The sequence below is a fragment of the Triplophysa dalaica genome, chromosome 21 (genome assembly GCF_015846415.1).
Source record: "Triplophysa dalaica isolate WHDGS20190420 chromosome 21, ASM1584641v1, whole genome shotgun sequence".
Classification (NCBI taxonomy): Eukaryota; Metazoa; Chordata; class Actinopteri; order Cypriniformes; family Nemacheilidae; genus Triplophysa; species Triplophysa dalaica.
In genome coordinates this window covers 17,328,850-17,348,088 of record NC_079562.1, presented here as the reverse complement: position 1 = coordinate 17,348,088, position 19,239 = coordinate 17,328,850, and the positions used below count along the sequence as shown (strand labels likewise).

The 19,239-nt window shown below is 38.4% G+C and overlaps 1 protein-coding gene across 2 annotated transcripts in view; it reads right to left on the bottom strand.

Moving 5' to 3' along the window:
• Positions 1 to 19,239, bottom strand: part of syn2b (synapsin IIb) — an 86,633-nt gene that overhangs the window by 37,037 nt on the left and 30,357 nt on the right. For both annotated transcript variants that reach the window (XM_056734996.1, XM_056734995.1), the window contains exons 2-4: positions 8,207 to 8,264; positions 4,420 to 4,511; positions 333 to 489 (exon numbers count right to left, since the gene is read on the bottom strand). In XM_056734996.1, the coding sequence (XP_056590974.1) occupies positions 333 to 489; positions 4,420 to 4,511; positions 8,207 to 8,264 (307 nt within the window). The remainder of the gene's footprint in view (positions 1 to 332; positions 490 to 4,419; positions 4,512 to 8,206; positions 8,265 to 19,239) is intronic.

Sequence of the window (19,239 nt, the reverse complement as noted above, 5' to 3'; positions counted from 1 at the left end):
AAAAAACATAAACAAAATTCTGGTGAGCCATGCTGAAAGCCTGTCGCTTTAAATTTTTGCCAGAATCAGGTGTACATTTTATAGCTTTAACGATCACAGTCTCATAGGGTTTAGATTGTGACATTAAATAATGTTTTATTTCAAGTGTCTATTGATGGAAGAAGTGTGTTTGATGTTGCATTCATTTGCCTTGATGCATTGCATTATGACTTGACTCGAAACAAATAAACCCTGCCACCTGAATACAACTTTATATTATACATATGTTAGTAAACATATAGTTTTAATCTGATGCTGAGATGAAAAATGTCCTGCGTGAAGGGCGTACTCACAGCCCATGGTTTATCGCACAGGTTGTAGATGGACTCCAGTGAGTTGACGCTGGGGATCCCAGCATACTGCAGTCCAATGATGATATTTCGGAAGTCTTCATTCTGTGCCATGCTGAACGCATGCTGTCGGACCAAGACAAAGTCAGGCTTGAACGACCTGGGAGATAAACACAACACAACAACATTTTATTTATATCAGGATATCGGATAAATAGGTTATAAACAATGTGACATGCTCAGATGAGACACATGTAGGCCTGCCCTATTAACCAATCTGGGTTGGTTCAGCCATTGTTTGGTGAAATGAACACAATCATAATCATTGGTTTAAATGTACTTTGGAAATATTTTAAACATTTTTTCAGTGTTGTGTTTAATGTTATTCTTTGATATTCCAACCATCACTGAAAAAAGTAATACCATAGACTGTATAAAATATGGATGTAGTTTCCGTGACGTCACCCGGAAGTTTGTGAAGAGTAAAAACGAAGCCTAAAGTAGGCTGAGCCGGCAATCGCCATCTTAGCAGTGCATCACTCCAGGATAATAGAGAATGGGCAATAGGTGGGACGCGACCGGAGCTGAGGTGCCTGTTTGCTGAAACCACTTGTCACTCAAGTGGTCACGCACCTATTATGCAGAATTTCAAGGCTTAATATAATCTAAACATAGTTGTCATGTAGGGCAACATTACCTATATAGACCGAAATACATTTTTGTACCAAGCTGAAAACATGTTTTTTTGTGCTTTACAGTTGCCCATTCTAACATGGGACTCAATGAGATTCTGCTCGGTTTTGGAGCCAACCTCTCGCGACCAGTCGATGAATTGCAGTTTTAGTCATTTCTGTGTTGGTTTCACGAGAGAGACCGGAAGATTGCCCCTTGATTATTCCTGTGTCTGTAACATTGTTACGATCACCAGCTGGAGTGTCCTGCAGATCCACTAGAGGGCACTCCATCCCACACATTTTCTACGAATTCAGGACTTCATTTCCCACAAACCACTACAATAGACTGATTTCTGCCATTACCAAGCTTTTAACTTGTCTTGTGGTTTGCTGTGTTTTGACCTGTGCCTGGATATTCTTTGTTGATTGTTTCCTGCCTGCCCTGAACATTGCCTGAACTGTGTTTCAGATTTTTGGACACATTTCCGATTGAAAAGAAGAAGAATAGTGGGCGTGGCTTGCGTTTTTCACTGCAAATTGATCGGATGTGTAAAAATTGCTGTTATATTAAGATTGATTTTGAAATGAAGCTGTCAGCAGACTGACAGTTAAAGGGGAGGAGTTAACAGAAGCCATCTAATTTAATTCATTTGAGATGGATAGTCATTTCAGGTCGGAAGTGCATTTTCAGTTTTCAACTGAAGATTATACGGGTACATTCATTTTAAAAAGAAAATGACCCACATTGATAAGCTATGTACTATAAATTCTGCAATATTTCATGAAAAAAATAAAAAATTTGATTTTTTATTTAACTGGGACTAGTTGCTTATTAGCATGCCAATTATTAGCATGTTGGCTGTTTATTTACTTTTTATAGTTTATTTACTGTTTATTTGCTGTTTAAGGACATATTCTGCATCACCATATTCTACAGCTCTTATCCTACCCAATACCTAAACCTGACAACTACCTTACTAACTATTAATATGCAACAAATTAGGAGTTTACGGAGGCATAGTTGTAGTTAATGGTTTATTAATACCGATAAGTGGACCTTGAAATAAAGTTTGCTATGTTTGCTATCTAAATAAAGTAGATTATGGGTGTGGTCAGGAAGACGTGACAAGAGCCATGAGGCGGTGGCGTGATTGATAGTTTGAATAGCTGGGTTTCAGTCACGTGATTATGATGACGCTCGAAGGCGGGGCGATTTCAGATGGAGGGCAGGAAGTAAATATGGAGAATACGTCTATGGAGGAAACCGTTGCGGAGAGTGCGTATTGTATGAAATTAGGACCAGTTTCAAGCAAAATATACAAGGAGTTAGTAAACAGATATGTTGGTCGTGACCCGTTACTCGTGAAGATGATTGAGCTTTTATGTCGAACTTGAAGATTTGCCAACAGTGGATGCTGTTGACATCACCAACTATCTATCATTTTGACTATTGTTATAAGTGTGGTCTTTGTAAGTTCTGGCTGTTGTTTAATATAAATGCAAACATTAAATGCCATTGAGAAGACAGAATTATAAATGGTGGTTTATTTACAATATTAGATTTTTCAACAATTGTTATAATAAGAACATGGTGTGCAATAACAGATTAGATTCCATTTCATTACATATAATACATATAGCCAGTACAATTGGACTAGTCACTAGCCCTCGTCACTAGTTTTACACAAGTGTAATACTTTTATCCACTGGTCACTAGTCACGCTGCTTCGGTTCGGAACTTTCTGCTGTCTGTGTCAGATCCTGGCTCTCATCTGTCTGTTGGAGATCCAACACAGCCTCTGCACATTTCGACCGTCTTTGTTGGTCTTCCTTGAGCGTCATCCTCTGCTCTCGTTTGAGAGATGCCTCTGATTTGGGTTTAGTTTTTGGGGACCTTAGGTTGACCGTCGGAGCCCAATCTACCGACTCAACGTCACCCAAAGCGCTAGGGCAGTCAAAAAAGCCCAAATGAACTGCATATTAGACTACCGTTAACTTTATAATAATTACTAAGTAAAGAGCATTTAACGAAAACCGAATGCTATATAAACACAGACACAAAAAACAATTTGGCTATATAACATAACCTCCGACGAAGTGGTCGCTGCACACACGGGCATTAACAGACTCTGCTCCTCCCGACCGCAGAAGTTCGTTAAAAATCCACTTTTTACGGCGTTGTTCTGTGAACTTTTTACATTTCTCACATTTATGAGTGACAATCTTTGGTACTCTGTAAAATCCTTTTCTCTGTTTGAACGATTGGAGCAGCCGTAAACTACACAAAACATTGGCATTTTTTCAGACGGCACTGGCAGATCCTCAACTATTTTACTTCCTGCCCTCCATCTGAATTTCGCGCTCTCACGATGCAGCATCGTGACGTCACGTGAAACCAACCTATTAGCTGTGGGCACACCGGTCCCGAATCTCACGGGGAGATTGGGAGCATAAGAGGATGAGCGACAGGACTGTTGACGAGAGAGGACTGGGCCCGGACATGTTTGTATTTATGTTCTTGTGGCCTGCGGTCGACCGTGAGGTGGCTGCCGACATTTTACTTCCGTGTTTTTGTTTGATTATTTTATTAAAACTTTATTTAAATGTCTGCCGATTCCCGCCTCCTTCCTTCCTTTTAATGAACCTTGTTACAATGTGTTTTCTTATTGTATGTCTGTTACATACATATTTATCATGTTAACATAATGCAACAATCAAACATTTCAATATGCAAAACGTGTATTGTTGATCAATTAAACATGTTATATAACTAACTATTAGGTAAAATTCATCATTCCATTCCATTCCATTTTCTACCGCTTATCCGAACTACCTCGGGTCACGGGGAGCCTGCCAAAATTCATCATAACGCACAAAAATATTTGTCTCATGATTGTTTGCCAAAGTAGGGCCATATTAACAAGAATATTGTCACGGTTGTTCTCTGTTTTGGTTTGTTTTTGCCTTCTGTGTCTAATGTCTTTATTAGTTAATTAGTTCCTCACCTGATTCTGTTTCCCTTGATTGGGTTTTCACCATGTATTTAAGCCCTGTGTGTTCCTCAGTTACTTGTCTGCTATTGTTTATTGTTAATGTGTGTTCAGTGCCTGATTTCTGGTTTCTTTTGGCTTTTTTATTAAAGTACCTTATTTGGATTACCCGTTGGAGTACGCTCTTGTCTGCCAGCACACGTAACATACATGTTTCATTGCATAAGTCAGTGGCGAAAGAACTGGCTTTCTACAACAAATGATACCTGAAATTTTTGGAGAAGTGACGTTTTAAGCTATTTTTTGTAACAACGTTTTGTTGCAAGATGGTTTTTCTGTGGATGCAAGAAGAAAATGTGTTGTTTTCATGTTTTTGCACAATAATGTTTTTTTTGCAGGGATCTTTTATTAGTATATGAAACTTACCGAACCACTTTGGTTCCATTTCGGATCACCTGCATGTCCACACTGCATGTGCCGTTGGCATGTGCCACGAGGTTGATCTCTGAGAATTCAGCCTGAAATTACAAGTGAAAGCTATGAAAAACAATAAATTACAACACATGAAACTAGCATTGCAATGCAGAAAGTGAGGATTTGGTCTGCTGTCTGTTTCCTTCCCAAAACCTTGTTCCCCGTGCCCAGAATGAAAAACCTTGCCATTGCTTTACATTTAGTGTTTGGCCAGTTTAAGCTGCTGAAAGCACCAAACATTTTGCTCCAAAGCTTTAGCTGTAAGACTGTTAATTAAAAAGCTCTATAATAAAGCACAAACAAGTAAACTGTTCCTTTTATTCTTAGCGACAGGCAGCAAGAGAAAAAAGCTCATGAAAACGTGTGTTAAAAATGATCATTAGAAACAACGGCAGTAATGAGGGACTGTTCCATTCCATTCTAATCATTGTGGGCTTGTTAACCTTTATCTATTATGCATTGTGTGAAGTAAAACCCATGCTTTATACAGGGATATACTAAAGCTGGAATGAGCCTGTGGCTTTGAGAAGACAGGATCTGTTGTCTCAAACATTTGATGCTTAATTACTGCACAATGGTCATTCATGCATTATTAATGTCCAATTAAATTGTACAAAACATTCTTAGCTTATTAACTGGAAAGGTTTACTTTACAAACAATTAGCATAAGACGCATTTTAAAGGACGACTTGCTCATTTATAACGACATTTAAGACCCACTTATTATGAATGTGCATACATGCTGTAACTATGACACTTCAAACTGATCTTTTTCGATCTTGAGTGACAGGATTCATTAAAAGAAAAACAATGTAGAAGATGTATGTCTTTTTGTAGTCTATTTTTAAATAACTACACTGTGATATATTGTACAGAGGAGGATGGTTCAGTTGTTCAAACTGGGGTAATTCACAAAAAATTATGGAAATTCTGTCATCAATTTCCAACCCTAGTGACATTTTGCTGGTGTAAACAAACAATGGCACCCATTGACTTTTCAGTGTTTTTGTGTCCATTTAACACATTTACATTTAGCAGACACTTTCATCCAAAGCAATTTACAAAGAGTTTAGGGAGCAACTAGCGATATGTCATACAGGAGCAATAATACAAAAGTTGCCAATAGAAGTCAATATGTGCTACCTTTGTTTGGCTACAAACATTTTTTAAAAATCTTCTTTTGTGTTCTGCAGCACAAAGAAAGCCATTGAAATGAAAAGAGGGTTAAATGTTAACAGTATTTTCATTCTTGGCTAAAGTATTTGAAACTTTTCCAAGGTAAAGGTTAGCAGCGGACTGTGACCAATAGAAAGCTAAAATCTATTAACTCTGTGCTCTTGATCAATACCCACAACCTCAGGGCTCTGTACTAGGGCCATTGAAGACATCCGTCGAATTGACAACATAACCCATATTGACACAACTAAAAACACTCGTTTCCCACCAGCAATAATATGTAAATAAGCCGCATTAAGTGCACAATTTGGAATGTAAGTATTATTTTGTAACTGAAGGCTATCCAAAACAACTGTAAAGGAAGAAGAATAAATGTACTCAATCTGGACATGCAACCAGGGGCGGACTGACAAGTATGTCAAAGTCCAGAACGGGCATCCCACCGACAGCCTACAGCCGTGACCAGGGGCGGACGCGTTATACGTGCATGCAACGCGCAGGCATTAGCGAGTCGGACACTTCTGCATGTAATGTAATGCACACAAATCAATTGGTTTAATTGAATTAAATCAATCATTACACACTGAGGTATACAGAACATTCAAATACTATCACACTTAAGTGTGTATTAGTTGATTCAGCTGTAGACACAAGGCCGTGGTCTGTTTGCTGAGGAAATCAAGAACTAAGAATCAAGCCGTGTTCCCATATACAGTATTCTCTTCTGGAACACTTCTCATCCAATCAGATTAAAGAACCCTTAAAGGTCCATAACATCAACTATGTTCTTATTGACTTGAACACTGAACGTTCATTTGCTTTTTTGTGAACAGAAATGTGCATGTCACATTGTGTTAAACTGTGATTATGTTAAACATTTAATTACAGATAGAATCTGACATGTGCGCACACGGGTAAAGCATAATCCCTGTCGATCATGTTTTCTTCCACAGCTGAATCACTGTGTGTGGGAGATGTGAGGCTTGTTTGAAGTGTAAACAAGCCACAAGCAAAAAGGAGATAAAATCTCTACATATAGCAAGCAGTTAAGGGTTTCACACAGAGCATCAGTATTGTGACTCTCACCAAGAAAAAGCTATTTTTACTTGGAGTAGAAAAACAACAACAAAGATTCCTTTATTTTAATTGAAGTAGATTATGTAGGTGTCTTTTTAAAGATGGGGTAACATGCTATGTCATGAATTCTGACTTCTTTACACTGTTAAACATGCTGGATTCTCAAGCTAAAAATGGTCAACTTATTAAAAACGAGGTCGAAGTTTGACTTAGTATTTCTGTGCTCGATTCACTCCCCCAGCACTCCAACTTGTTTCAGAAAGCTTTTTATAAGTCTGAATCCCTGTTTCGTAAGAGGAATCATATTTCTTTAATTGGCCATTCTCCTGAAAAAGCATGCCCACGTGTCATCCACCTAACGAAAGAGCACGCCCACGCACCAGCGTGAGAGACTGAGCAAACCTACGAGTCAAACAGCCATCGTGAGAAGGGTAGCCCATCAATGCCGCTTCACTCGGTTTACGGAAGTTTAGCTGTGTTTGTTTGTTCACAGCATTTTGGTGATGAATGTTATATAAACGCGGGATATGATGCTAGATTTGGTGATCGTTTGAAAATGATACATGACGCGGTCTCAGTGATAAAAGATTCCAGACATAAACTGCACGGGGTAAGTCAAACTAAGTCATATGTCTGTGTTTTGCTGGCAATCGGCGCATACGTGCATAATGTTAAAAACACAAATGGATAATGAGATGATATAATGTGTGCTCATGCTGTAGTTCTGTCCCCAATGGCCGTCTCCAGGCTCTCGTCTTTTGCCAGAATAATCGTACAGCTGTATCTCTCTTTTATAAATGTGATCATACTAAATACTCTTTGAAAATACGATGTATGCAATACTACTGTATATAAACTCAAGATTAACATGAGATTTGCAGAAACTCTGTGTTACCACATCTTTAAGTATATCCATACAGCTTATGTCATCATTTATTATTTATGAGAGAATTTGAATGAATGAACATTCAACAGTAATGTACTATTGCACAGGCTGTGTTACATAACAAATGGAAATCTAGTAATGTTTTGTTTCTACATACTGCTCATTGGAGAAAAAACGTTAAAAGTGTCTCAGTTGTTTTGTGTTCAAACAATGGAAGTCAATAGGGGTCATATACTCCTGGTTACCAACATTCTTCAAAATATATTCTTTTGTATTCTGCAGAATATATATATATATATATATATCATGAGGTGTGTGCCCTGCGATGGCTTGGCACTACATCCAGGGTGTATCCTGCCTTGATGCCCGATGACTCCTGAGATAGGCGCAGGCTCGCCGTGACCCGAGGTATAAGCGGTAGAAAATGGAATGGAATATATCATGAGGGTGCGTGAAATGATAAAAGTTTTTTTTTAGGTGATCTTTTTAACAGTTCCGGCCACACTAGGAGATCTTAGGTTTGTTAAAGAGATGTTTTGCCATCAACAGACAACATGCAGGATTGTGTGTTGCTTAATGCTAATGCTTAAAATGTCTTACCTGTTCGACTTTAATGTCGTAATCGCCTTGGACCTTCTTCCCACGAAAAATCTTTGCCCTGCAAGACAGACAAGATATTCATACATCATTTCAAGCCTGTGTTTATGCACACACAAATTAACTGACATCATTTATATCCCTACTGCTTTAATGAGTGAAACAAAAAACAAATACATCAACGAACAAATGGTATAATTGCAGAGCCCATGGCCAGGAAACCACAACTATGCAAATAGCTGCTGTTATAATGTGCTGTTCAAATCATTAGGTTTTGTATATTACCACGTCTCGCTTTTATTCCTTTTCACTGCGTAGCTGCCACTGCAGCTTGTGTTTACTGAAAGAGATACAAGAGCCCGAAGAGCCCAGCAGGATACAATTACACCATTAATGAAGCAACATAAAACAAGAATCTAGGGCTCATACCATCTAAAACTATCAGGTGACCTTGCTTGTACATGACTTGTAACACGATGCAATTGTCAGCATAAACATAAGAGGAAAGATTATAAAGCTGATCGTTTGTTTTAATGACAGAATTTTTGTTACAAAATGTTCACAATTTAAGGGGCAAAAAAAGGTTTTGCAGATGAGTTTATCACAGCCCTAGACGCAGACCAGTAGTTTAATCCAATGCTACCATCTGAAGGAAATACAGTGTTATAAGGCACAAAATACAACACCCTGTGCATTTTATCAGTAGACAGACAGATTTATTTGAATTTAGATTTTATATTCATTTAAGTTAAAAAGCATTTCTGTTGGCTCAAAATAGAAAAGCAGTTAACATCTAGAACTAAGTTTGAAGTGAAGCAAGCTGGTAGCACCATTTGGGTGATTTTATTCTTGGCAGCACAGAGGCAAAACAACTGGTGACGTTGATTTGAACAGATTGGAAATGATTTCACAGTTTGGGGTAAACAGGCTTTACAGAGTATAGTCAGTATGTGGATTATACTGTAGGAAAGTCTTAATATGCTACCTAATTCACAGTCACCAAATCATATATCAATGTCATATAAGTCATTGGTGTTTGCTCAAGCATAATCATTTATACTGGTTATTCGGGTTAGTGATCTCATCAAACCTCTATATAACCTAGAGAATTAAACTTGGTTTCATTAACTCATCATGCAAAGCGATCATGTATTCTTGTATATATTATGTATTATGTACCTAATAAAAACAGATGGAGCAGGTCAGGATCCTTCATGCGGTGTCAGTTGTGAAATACTTTAAGTATTTTGTTCATATAAGTGTCATGATCCTGCCTCTCCTCTCATTTTCAGGTCTTGTGGCAGGATCATGACATACCCATGCGTTATATGTGTAAAAAGGGCATGGCATTGTTTTGATTTTATAATACCATGCTATCTTTCCGGTGTCGCGTCCTCTAGTCCCACCCCTTGTGATCCGTTAGCGCCCCATTAGTGTTTCATCCCGTTCACCTGTCCAGCCTGTGCCCATTAGTGTTTTGAGTCCTGTCACCTGGCCGTCACTAACCTCCGTGAAGTTGGCACACCATATAAATAAATTGTAACCAAAACTATGGCATTCGTTTGTGCTGTGTTTGTGCTGATTTGTGCCGCAAAAATGACCGTTTGTGCTGGTTCGGCGTTCAAGATATTAAACATTCTTTTTCTTGGCTGTGGGATGTCACTTTCCACCCCATGTCGTCAAACTCTTATCAAATTGGTGCCATTTGTTTGTGCTCGATTTGTGCCCGTTTGTGCCATTACGACAAACAATGTAACTACTTTCCTTACCGAGATATAACAAGAAGTATTCTGGGCCAGTGACGTCACTTTCCACCCCATGTCGTTTAAATCGCCACTGTATGTTTTTCCCTGGGTTGGAAATAAGACATATTATTTGCGGCAGTGACGTCACTCTCCACCCCATGCCGTCCAAATCGTATCAAACTGGTGCCGTTCTTTTAGTCCATTTGATTACAATTTATTTATATAGGGTGACAACTTCACGGAGGTCCGTCACTAGCCCAGTGTTATTATCCCTTGTTAGTGTTCCCCTATACCTAGTCCCAGTTCCCTTTGTCCCGTGTCGGTTCATTGTGTGATACCTGGATGTATTCTTGTTTGTGTCGCTTGTAAAATACTGTATTCCTGTTAGGAATTTCCCTTATTTGTGTTTTGTTTTATTATTAAGGATCCTTTTTGCCCCATTGTGGGTTTTGTTTAGTGCTTTTGTTAAATAAACTTTTTTTTCATTAACCCCTTGTTGCCTACACTATGGTGTCGTCTTGCTGTGTACTTAAAAAAAACAAATCAACACAAAAAATACAAAGTTGATGCTACTCAAAGGATGTGGAAGTATCATTTGAATGTAGCAGTGAGTGCAGTTGAAGGACCTTGGATATAAAATGCAGCATATACTGCAGATCACCCCTGTTTTCAAAAAATTTGCAATAGTTGCGGTTATGACAAATAATTGTGATAAGACGATTATTTTGTAATTGGGACAGCCCTGACTTCAAGCACACTTTAAATATTGTGTATTTAAAAGACATTTTAGGCTTAATATTAAGAAATTCGCAAAATACAGTATTATTAGATTCTTGTGCTCTTGAATATCTGCCTTCAATTAACTTAATTTAAGTTTATTTTTCTGAACCCACTTGCAGATAGTTTTGCATGTTTTAGGCCCAAATTTTTTTTCTCAAAAACGTGTCATAATATCTTATGTTTTTCTTCTTGCCATCATTTGCACAAGTAATTAAGACTAGACTCTTTTTTAGCAGGGTAGTTGTTGTTTCAGTATTATTATTGTTTAAAACTTTCACAAATTGTGTTTAGAATTACAGCGTTTCGAAAGACAAATGCAGCCTTTAAAGACAAAGATGTTTATGAGCCCAGCAAAAGTCAAACATACAATACAGAAATACAGCCACATGGTCATACAAATAAAAAGCTTTATTTTTTTCTATCACTTCATGCAGCGTATACAACATTCCCATGTGCCCACCCTGGTTCTTAACTATGACTGGAAGAACTTTAAACAGTCTATTTATGTAGTTATCCTCTTAAGGGTGAGACCGCAAGAAGGTGCTTCATTCAATAACCAGAGAACAGTTTGCAAATGCTACACAAATGGTGACATTAAAGGCACTAGAACATATTTTTTTGGCCTTTATGGCTTTTATATTGATAACACTAGAAAGACACACAAGATACAAGATAAGAAAGAGTGGAATAGAAGCTGGGAAAGGACCATGAGCCAGACTAAACTCAGGTCGAAAAGAGCAGAAAATTACATTTCTATAGAAGGCTTTTAGTCACAATTCCTACAGTTAAATTCGTATAACTCCATAGTTTTGATTAGTTGAGTATTCAAAAACATGGATCCTAAACAAAAGTGTAGGCATGTAGTATATAATATGCCGCAAAAGTAACTTTCTTTCACAGTTTATTTGTTGTGTTATGTTCCTCCTGACCACTAGGTGGAGACCTACATTTACATTACATTTTGCAGACGTTTCATCCAAAGCGACTTACAAATGAGGTAAACAATAGAAGCATTTGGTACAACATATGGACAACATAAAGCATAAGTGCAGTAAAAACTGGTCTCATAAAGGCCACCACCAAGAGTAGAAGAGAGATAAAAGTCAGAACTAATCGGTCAGGTGCTGATGGAAGAGATGTGTTTTCAGATGACTCTTAAAGATGGTGACAGAATCTGCTGATCTTGTAGCAGCGGGCAAATCATTCCACAAATATTGAATCAATTCAGAGAATTGATTTTTTTCCGTTTTGGGATGGCACCACAAGACGTTGTTCGTTTCCGGAGCGTAGGGATCTGGCGGCTACTTAAGTTTGTATTAGCGAATGAAGATTTGGGGGTTCCGAACCAATGGTGGTCTTGTAGGCCAAGAGCCTGTCACATAGTGTTGTTTAAAGCAGGAAGTGGTGGAGTGAGTAGTAGGTTTTGTTTGAAACTACCTCGTGGTTGTGTGCAGTTTGCCTCTACAATCCTGAGAAACTTTTTTTCAGGATTTATGGTGTGATGATTATACTGTGCCTTTGGTTTCCATAGGTGTTATCAGACCATTACACCATTTAAAAACAATACATTGTGCTTTACTTGGCTGCAATATTGCAACTGACCAAGAATCCAAGTTCAGATCTACAATCCCATGGAATTGCACATACTTAACATAAAAATGTGTAGCATAATAAATGTAATGCATATGTATAAATGCATAAATTTAAATGTAAAATTGAAACAACTTGAATAGTGCAAAGAAGCTAGGACGGTGAATTATAACGGCATCCAACTATGCACAAAATGTTTGTAAAAACAAAACTAGTCAGCTCTGCTTGGATTTCTTCTTATTAATTGCAGGTGGATGTGTGTGAAAAGTGAAATAGGTGGACATCAAAGAAAACAAAAGGTACCCAATGATCAAACACCTATTTAAATAATATCCCCATCAGTAAAGATAACCTCATGATCTTATGAATAAGAGCTTATTTTTAGGAAACAAAAGGCACACAATCATTTGTGAATGAGCCCATCAAGAATCAAGTCTTTGTCTATAGATGCTGTGTGGAATCCAAGGGGCAATCTTCCGGGTTTCTCTTGAAAGCAACACGGAAATGACTAAAACTGCCATTCATCGACTGGCCGATTGAGGTTAGCTCCAAAACAGAGCAGAATCTCATTGAGTCCAATGTTAGAATGTCCAACTTTACAGCACATAAAAGATGTTTACAGCCTGGTACAAAAAATATTTTGGTCTATATAAGTAATGTTGCCCTTCACGACAACTGTGGGGGGGTGAAGTTTTGTCAAATGCAAATTTTTTTGCAGTTTCAGGTAATTTACCTGAAGAGTAAGCTGTAACCCACTGTAAATGTTTAAATGTCAACAGCCAATACATCGTGGTTGGCGGGCATGGTTTGTTTCAGCAACCAGGCACATCAGCTCCACCCATGTCCTGCCTCTTTGCCCATTTATGATTATCCAGGACTGACACACGATGACATGATGCCAAGATGGCGACGACTGTCTCCGCCTACTTTAGGCTTCATTTTTACTCTCCACAAACCTACGGGTGACGTCACGGAAACTACGTCCATATTTTACACAGTCTATGGTAATATTATTTTATTACACTTGTGTTTACAGATTCTTGGACTAGCGAGACACTTTGCTGTGTAGTTTTGGTTTTCCTTGTGTAGACTATGTTTAATAAGAGCCTGAAACATTACTAATCTGTTAGCAAGTTGTTATTTTTTTTTACAAATTTTGTACTTTGGTTATTTCGGTTACCACACAAGGTAGATTTTTGTTGTAAATGCTGCGTTCTCATTGTTTATGGAGAGCTAGGGAACACAATTACAATTTGTTTGTCTATTTGCAAGGATAAGCGGTTCTTCCCTCAGCTAGTTAGTGTTATTTCTGTTTATTATGTTGCAAACTGGCGTTGTTGTAAAAACACCCTGTAGCAACACACTGGCAACTGCACAGGAATACAAAAAGCACGTAGGAATGACCTGTTATCTATTCAGACCCACAACACTGGAGGACTCGATCACACTGAACACCATCCAGCACCTTAGCAACAACATAGTATAACAGCAACCACTCAGCATAGCCCTATAGACACCCTAGCAACTGCAAAGTGACGTGTTTAAAAGCACTTAACAACTGAATACATTTAAACCCTCACAAGTACTCACAACACCACTCAAGAGACAATATGAATGACTGGTAAAGCAACCAATCCCGTTCGTTTTGTCATGTTTAGGGGTGTGGAAATGTCCCCGCAGTAACAAACCGGTGTACATACACGAACGTGTCAAAAGTTAACAGCAACAACAATGATTATAAGTTTATGCCGTGAACCTCATATACTTTTAAGAATTAACCGTTTAGTCAATCATGATGAATTCTTATAGCAACCGTTGTAAACACAACAGCTTACTTCTTAGATCAGATGGCTGTGAATTGTTTCCAGGAAGACCGTTAAAGGACGTGACACACACGTCTCCTGGAAATCCTGTGAAATTCAACCAATCAGATGTGTTTCTAGAAAAGTGTGCCTTATGCATGGGCGTGACGTTTTGAGGCTAGTGCACTGTAAGAAAAGTACGAAGCATCTTTCATCTAGTGTAGTGTGATGGAAAGCAGTTTTGTAAACTAAACCAAACACACTCTTAAGAGAAATTATTAATTTTGACCAAACAAGATTATGAGTTATAATACACACATTGAAGGCCTGCTCTTATGTAAGCGTCATCTTGCCACGAGTCTTCAGTGCAGGAACTCAGTGATGGTGTACATGACCAGTGAAGCATCATCACTGTAGATCTGTCTCCATTAAACTACAGGATATCTGGATATTGAGCGCAGTGGTCAGGCAAACAGTTCTGCATCATTAACTTTATACATCTTACAAAACAAAACACAAGTTTACCCAGATAGAAAATGATATGCTTACTTGAAACTTCAAAATGACTGGCTGGTGAGATGAAAACGGACGTTTTGGACAATGTGACAGTGTCATGAGTTATGAGTTTGCGTTATGAGTACTGCAAGCATTCTTCCATAGCAACTGTTTGTACTGTGGACAATGACTGTTATTTCAAAACATATGGCCCAAGGAACGGTGTGCTATGACCAGATTTGAACCACTGAGATACTGCACATACTGTAGCACATCTTAGCTATTGTATTCATTCACAAGTCACCCTGAAATAATCACAAACAATATATTTGTAATTTATCGTGGTGTCAGCACAGTAGAAAGAGTTTTCCTGTACAGTAGTGAATGAAGGGGAAGCAGTGAGGTGTATCTCAGGCTGACAGCGATTATTAATCACGCAGGTTACCTCTGCACATGTTGCCGACGCGCTCGCTTGACTTTGATGGCAGACTCAAGGAGTTTCACTGAACGTTTCAAGATTAAGTCATTATTTTCCAGTGTTTTCTGGCTGCCAGAAGAATACCGAGAGAAAAAAAATTGAAAATGAAAGGTTGTCCCGGTCAGTTATCATTTCAGAAGAAGCTGACAGCCCATTTAGATTATTTGTGAGAGTGAGAAAAACTTCTATGCCATCCAGATTACTATGATTATTTATCTCATGATTCATATGATTATTGATATCCACAGCAATTACCTGAAACAATTTATCTCAGGAACCTTTCTCCTATAGCGGTCTTATGTACTGTGAAGATTAGACAGATCAGTCCCTTGACGTAGGACTGCTTGTGATGGCTCCACCCAGTCCAGGAGGGGGGGGTGATGTCGAACAACGATGCACGTCACATAAAACGAAGGATACTTTGCAATTTTTATGCGATAATGCCCAGCTTGTATACCAAACTCGATATTTTGAGGTATACCTTTTTATGCAGATCAATGTTTCCAATTCCGGTTGGATTTCGTCCTCTGCAAAAAACGTAATAAAGCCTGGATCTCGTCGTCAGTCCATCTGTATGTTTTATCCATTTCAAACAGTAAACAGCTGAAACTACTTGCATCGCAACAAAATTTTAAAAATGGTGGTTTGTTTTTACCAGAACACGATGCCGCATGTAGTCAACCAATGAAATAGTGATCTCAACCAATCAGCATATTCGACAACCAAGGACGCCCCACGAATCTTCTGGACCTCTGGAAAAGTACTACCTCATGAGCAGGGACTTTTTTGGGAGAGAATTTTTACCCACAACTTTGTTTTGATTCCGGTTCCTACGGTGGAAACACACCTATTACTGCCCCTAAATTCTGGGGGAAAGTTCCCGCGGTGGATATGCGCCAATAGTCTGGGATACACGGTGCCCTGAACAATGCTAAAATTTTCAAAGCGTTTAACACACCTGCCCAGACATAGTAGGTAATATTACATTTCATACAGTTGAATATTGACAAATATGATGCTGGCAACAAATAATTGTGTGATATAACATACAGCATAATGTCAGAAAGACATTACCTAATATTTGATTTTGTCTCATTTTAATTGAATTATGCAATCACTCAGGCATTGCAGTGCTACTTTTGTCCAGAAAACTATGAGTGAACCTGTCCTGTGGATTTTATACAAGTTAATTCAATAAAAAATACATTTAAAGGTATTTTTTTACAGTATAATGCAATGCTCTTATTTTGTTGTAATAAACAGACGCAATCTTTTTATGCTCCTGGAACGCTAATGACTGTGTCATCCTTGTTAAATTGCAGGAGGTCATAAAAGGCCCATTTTTCCGATCCCGTCTTCTATCTCTGAATGCGGAAAGTGATTTCTGCGTCACCGCAGCTTACCAACAGCAGATGAAAGAGGGATACTAATAAGCGTGGATTCCTTTGATCCTGCTATTTGATAGAGGCAGCTGCCGTCATTGCGAGAAGAGGAAATGTCCCAGTGATCCGCTGAATTCCTCTCTGTCATATCACTGCTGCTATTCAATCATGTCATTGAGTATCAAACCATTTGAGACTGGCATAGGGAGTTTCATGATCATTTAGAAAAACCAACAAAACTGCAACAGTACTGCATCCTATATTTTAGTGCATGAACATGGTTTTATGAAAACAAAACAAGTACGGTATGTACCTACATGTTACTTGCATAATTTTAAAGCACAGTGTTAGCTGAATATAGAGCAATATTACTTTAACCAAAAGAAATGCCATGCTGTGTTAAAACCTCCGAGGAACACACAGCGTGATTTCGTTTCTAAATAAATAAGTTTCTTGAGAGAATCAATCTGGTGAATCAGTGAATCAGTGGCTCATTCATAGAGAGTCACTTACTGCATTCCTGAACGAATTCAGTGAATCTAATGAATTAATGACATTTACCGCCACCTACTGACTATTTCTTCAACAATTTTAACAGTATTAAAAACAAATTTAAATAATAGCAACACCTGGAAATTGGTGATAGTCCCCCCCCCAAAAAATCTCATTTACAATTACTTACTCATATGTTGTTTCAAACTTGGATAACTATTTCTTTGGGGAGAAACGAAACTGTTTTGGTCTTTAATTACAATAGTTCATAATGTATTCACTAAATTATGGGCGTTTTAGCTTCTGAACCTACTTTCTGTATTGTTTTATTATTGCTTTAAATTAAAATTTTGCCGCAAATGTGGTGTGTGATCGCAACATCATGTAATTTATAAGATTGAAAGTTTTAATCGCTTCACAGCCCTTTTTACTCCCGACATGTACATGTTGCCAGGGTGCTGCATCGTAGGGTTTTCTGAGTACGTTTCTGGATGGTTTCATAGATATGTCTGAGGCTATTCCTGTTATGGATCGGGATGAGAGGGGGACAGAGGACCCAGGCGCAGACACCAGGTAAGGGGTTAAAACAATAATGATTCAAATATAACAAAAAACCTGAACATGGTTATAAAACACGACGGGTCAACAGGATATATGAATAACAAAACTAGACAAGACTAAAGACAACACTAGACATAAATAACAAATAACTAAACTAGACCAGAGAATCAAATCAGATGAACAGATGATGGGGATGAAATAATTAACAAGCAATAATAAGGAAACAAGGGGGCGGGGACAAAGACGAGACCAGAGAGAGTGCATGACATGTCAAAACAAACAATGCCATGTCTCTCTCTACATGAAACATAAGGGTCTGTCATGATCCTGCCACTAGACCAAGAAAGACATGTCATGATGAGGTAGAATCATGACAGTTCCTTCAATACTGTAACTCAATACGATAATCTGAGGTATCATTCACATCCAGAGCAAAAATATCACAGGATTTGTGCAGGTTTATTGAGGGGTTTATAATAATGATAAATGCCTCCAAGAGGATTTTTTGTCCTGGGAATCTATTGTACATTTCAACTCAAGAAGAAAAAACACTCTGTAAAAGCAGCTCCAATTTGTTCAGCTGTTTATGTTTTATTCATTTGGATCAATACAGAGAAGTATACAATTGCCCAGATTTGCTGCAGCAGTCTAATGAGTGCCCTAAAAGTACATCCAGTAATGGGCAAGCAATCAATGCTCCTGACAGCCACTATGTCTGCAGCACGACTCACAACAACCAACAGATCTCACATCGAGACCTTCTGGGCTCGTCTAAGCGATCAGACTCAATAAACTTCCCGTCTCTAACTGCCAGAATATCTGATGATGGTTTTAGGCTCTGTAGGTTTAAGGTGAAACATCTGACAGATATGAGTTTGCTCAGCACCAACTGAATCCAATCGTCCTTCCTCCCGTCTGCCTGCGGTTATGACAGGTGTGTGCTAATGAATGTGACACATCATGTGACCGGCTCTGAGCTGCACACGCATCTGAAGCCATGAAACAAGGTTCAGCACGCAGTCACAGGAGGATCAATCACCCATTAAGTTAATGAGATCTCAGAAGCCAAAGCTACTAGACAAGTCTGATTTATACCGCCGCTTGTGCCTTCTAAACTCTGTAGCTCTGCGTCTTTGTGTTTAATGAGATGGTTTACCCAAAGATGAATATTCTGTCATGATTCACTCACCATCCTTTGGTTCTAAACCTTTATGACTTACTTTCTTGTACAGAACGCAAAAGAAGATATTTTGAAGAAAACAACATTGACCCCCATGACTTCCATTGTATGATCAGACAACCACTACATTTTCTAAACAGCTTCTTTTGTGTTCCACTGATATGAAGTGTTATTAGAACTGTTGGAAAATGGTGAACTACACTGTTTATTCACAAATTTTATAATACATGTTTTATTTTTGTCTGTTGACTGTTGCTGTATCCCAGCAACTGGTGGTTGCTAGGGCATTTATCTTCCCCCTCCTAATTCGTATTATAGGGTCTGTCGATGTTTTGCCGAAGAACATAAATGATATTTATCTGATCTGATATGAGAGTCATATGGTATTGCTGAAAAATCTGTGAATTGTCATTCAATGCTTTTTCTCAAGGTACTCTAGTCGAATTCAAGAGATCATTCAAATTGTCCTGGACGGCCTCTGGTAGGTATCACTGTCTCTGTTATGGAGTGAGTTCCCGTGGCTACTGTTTC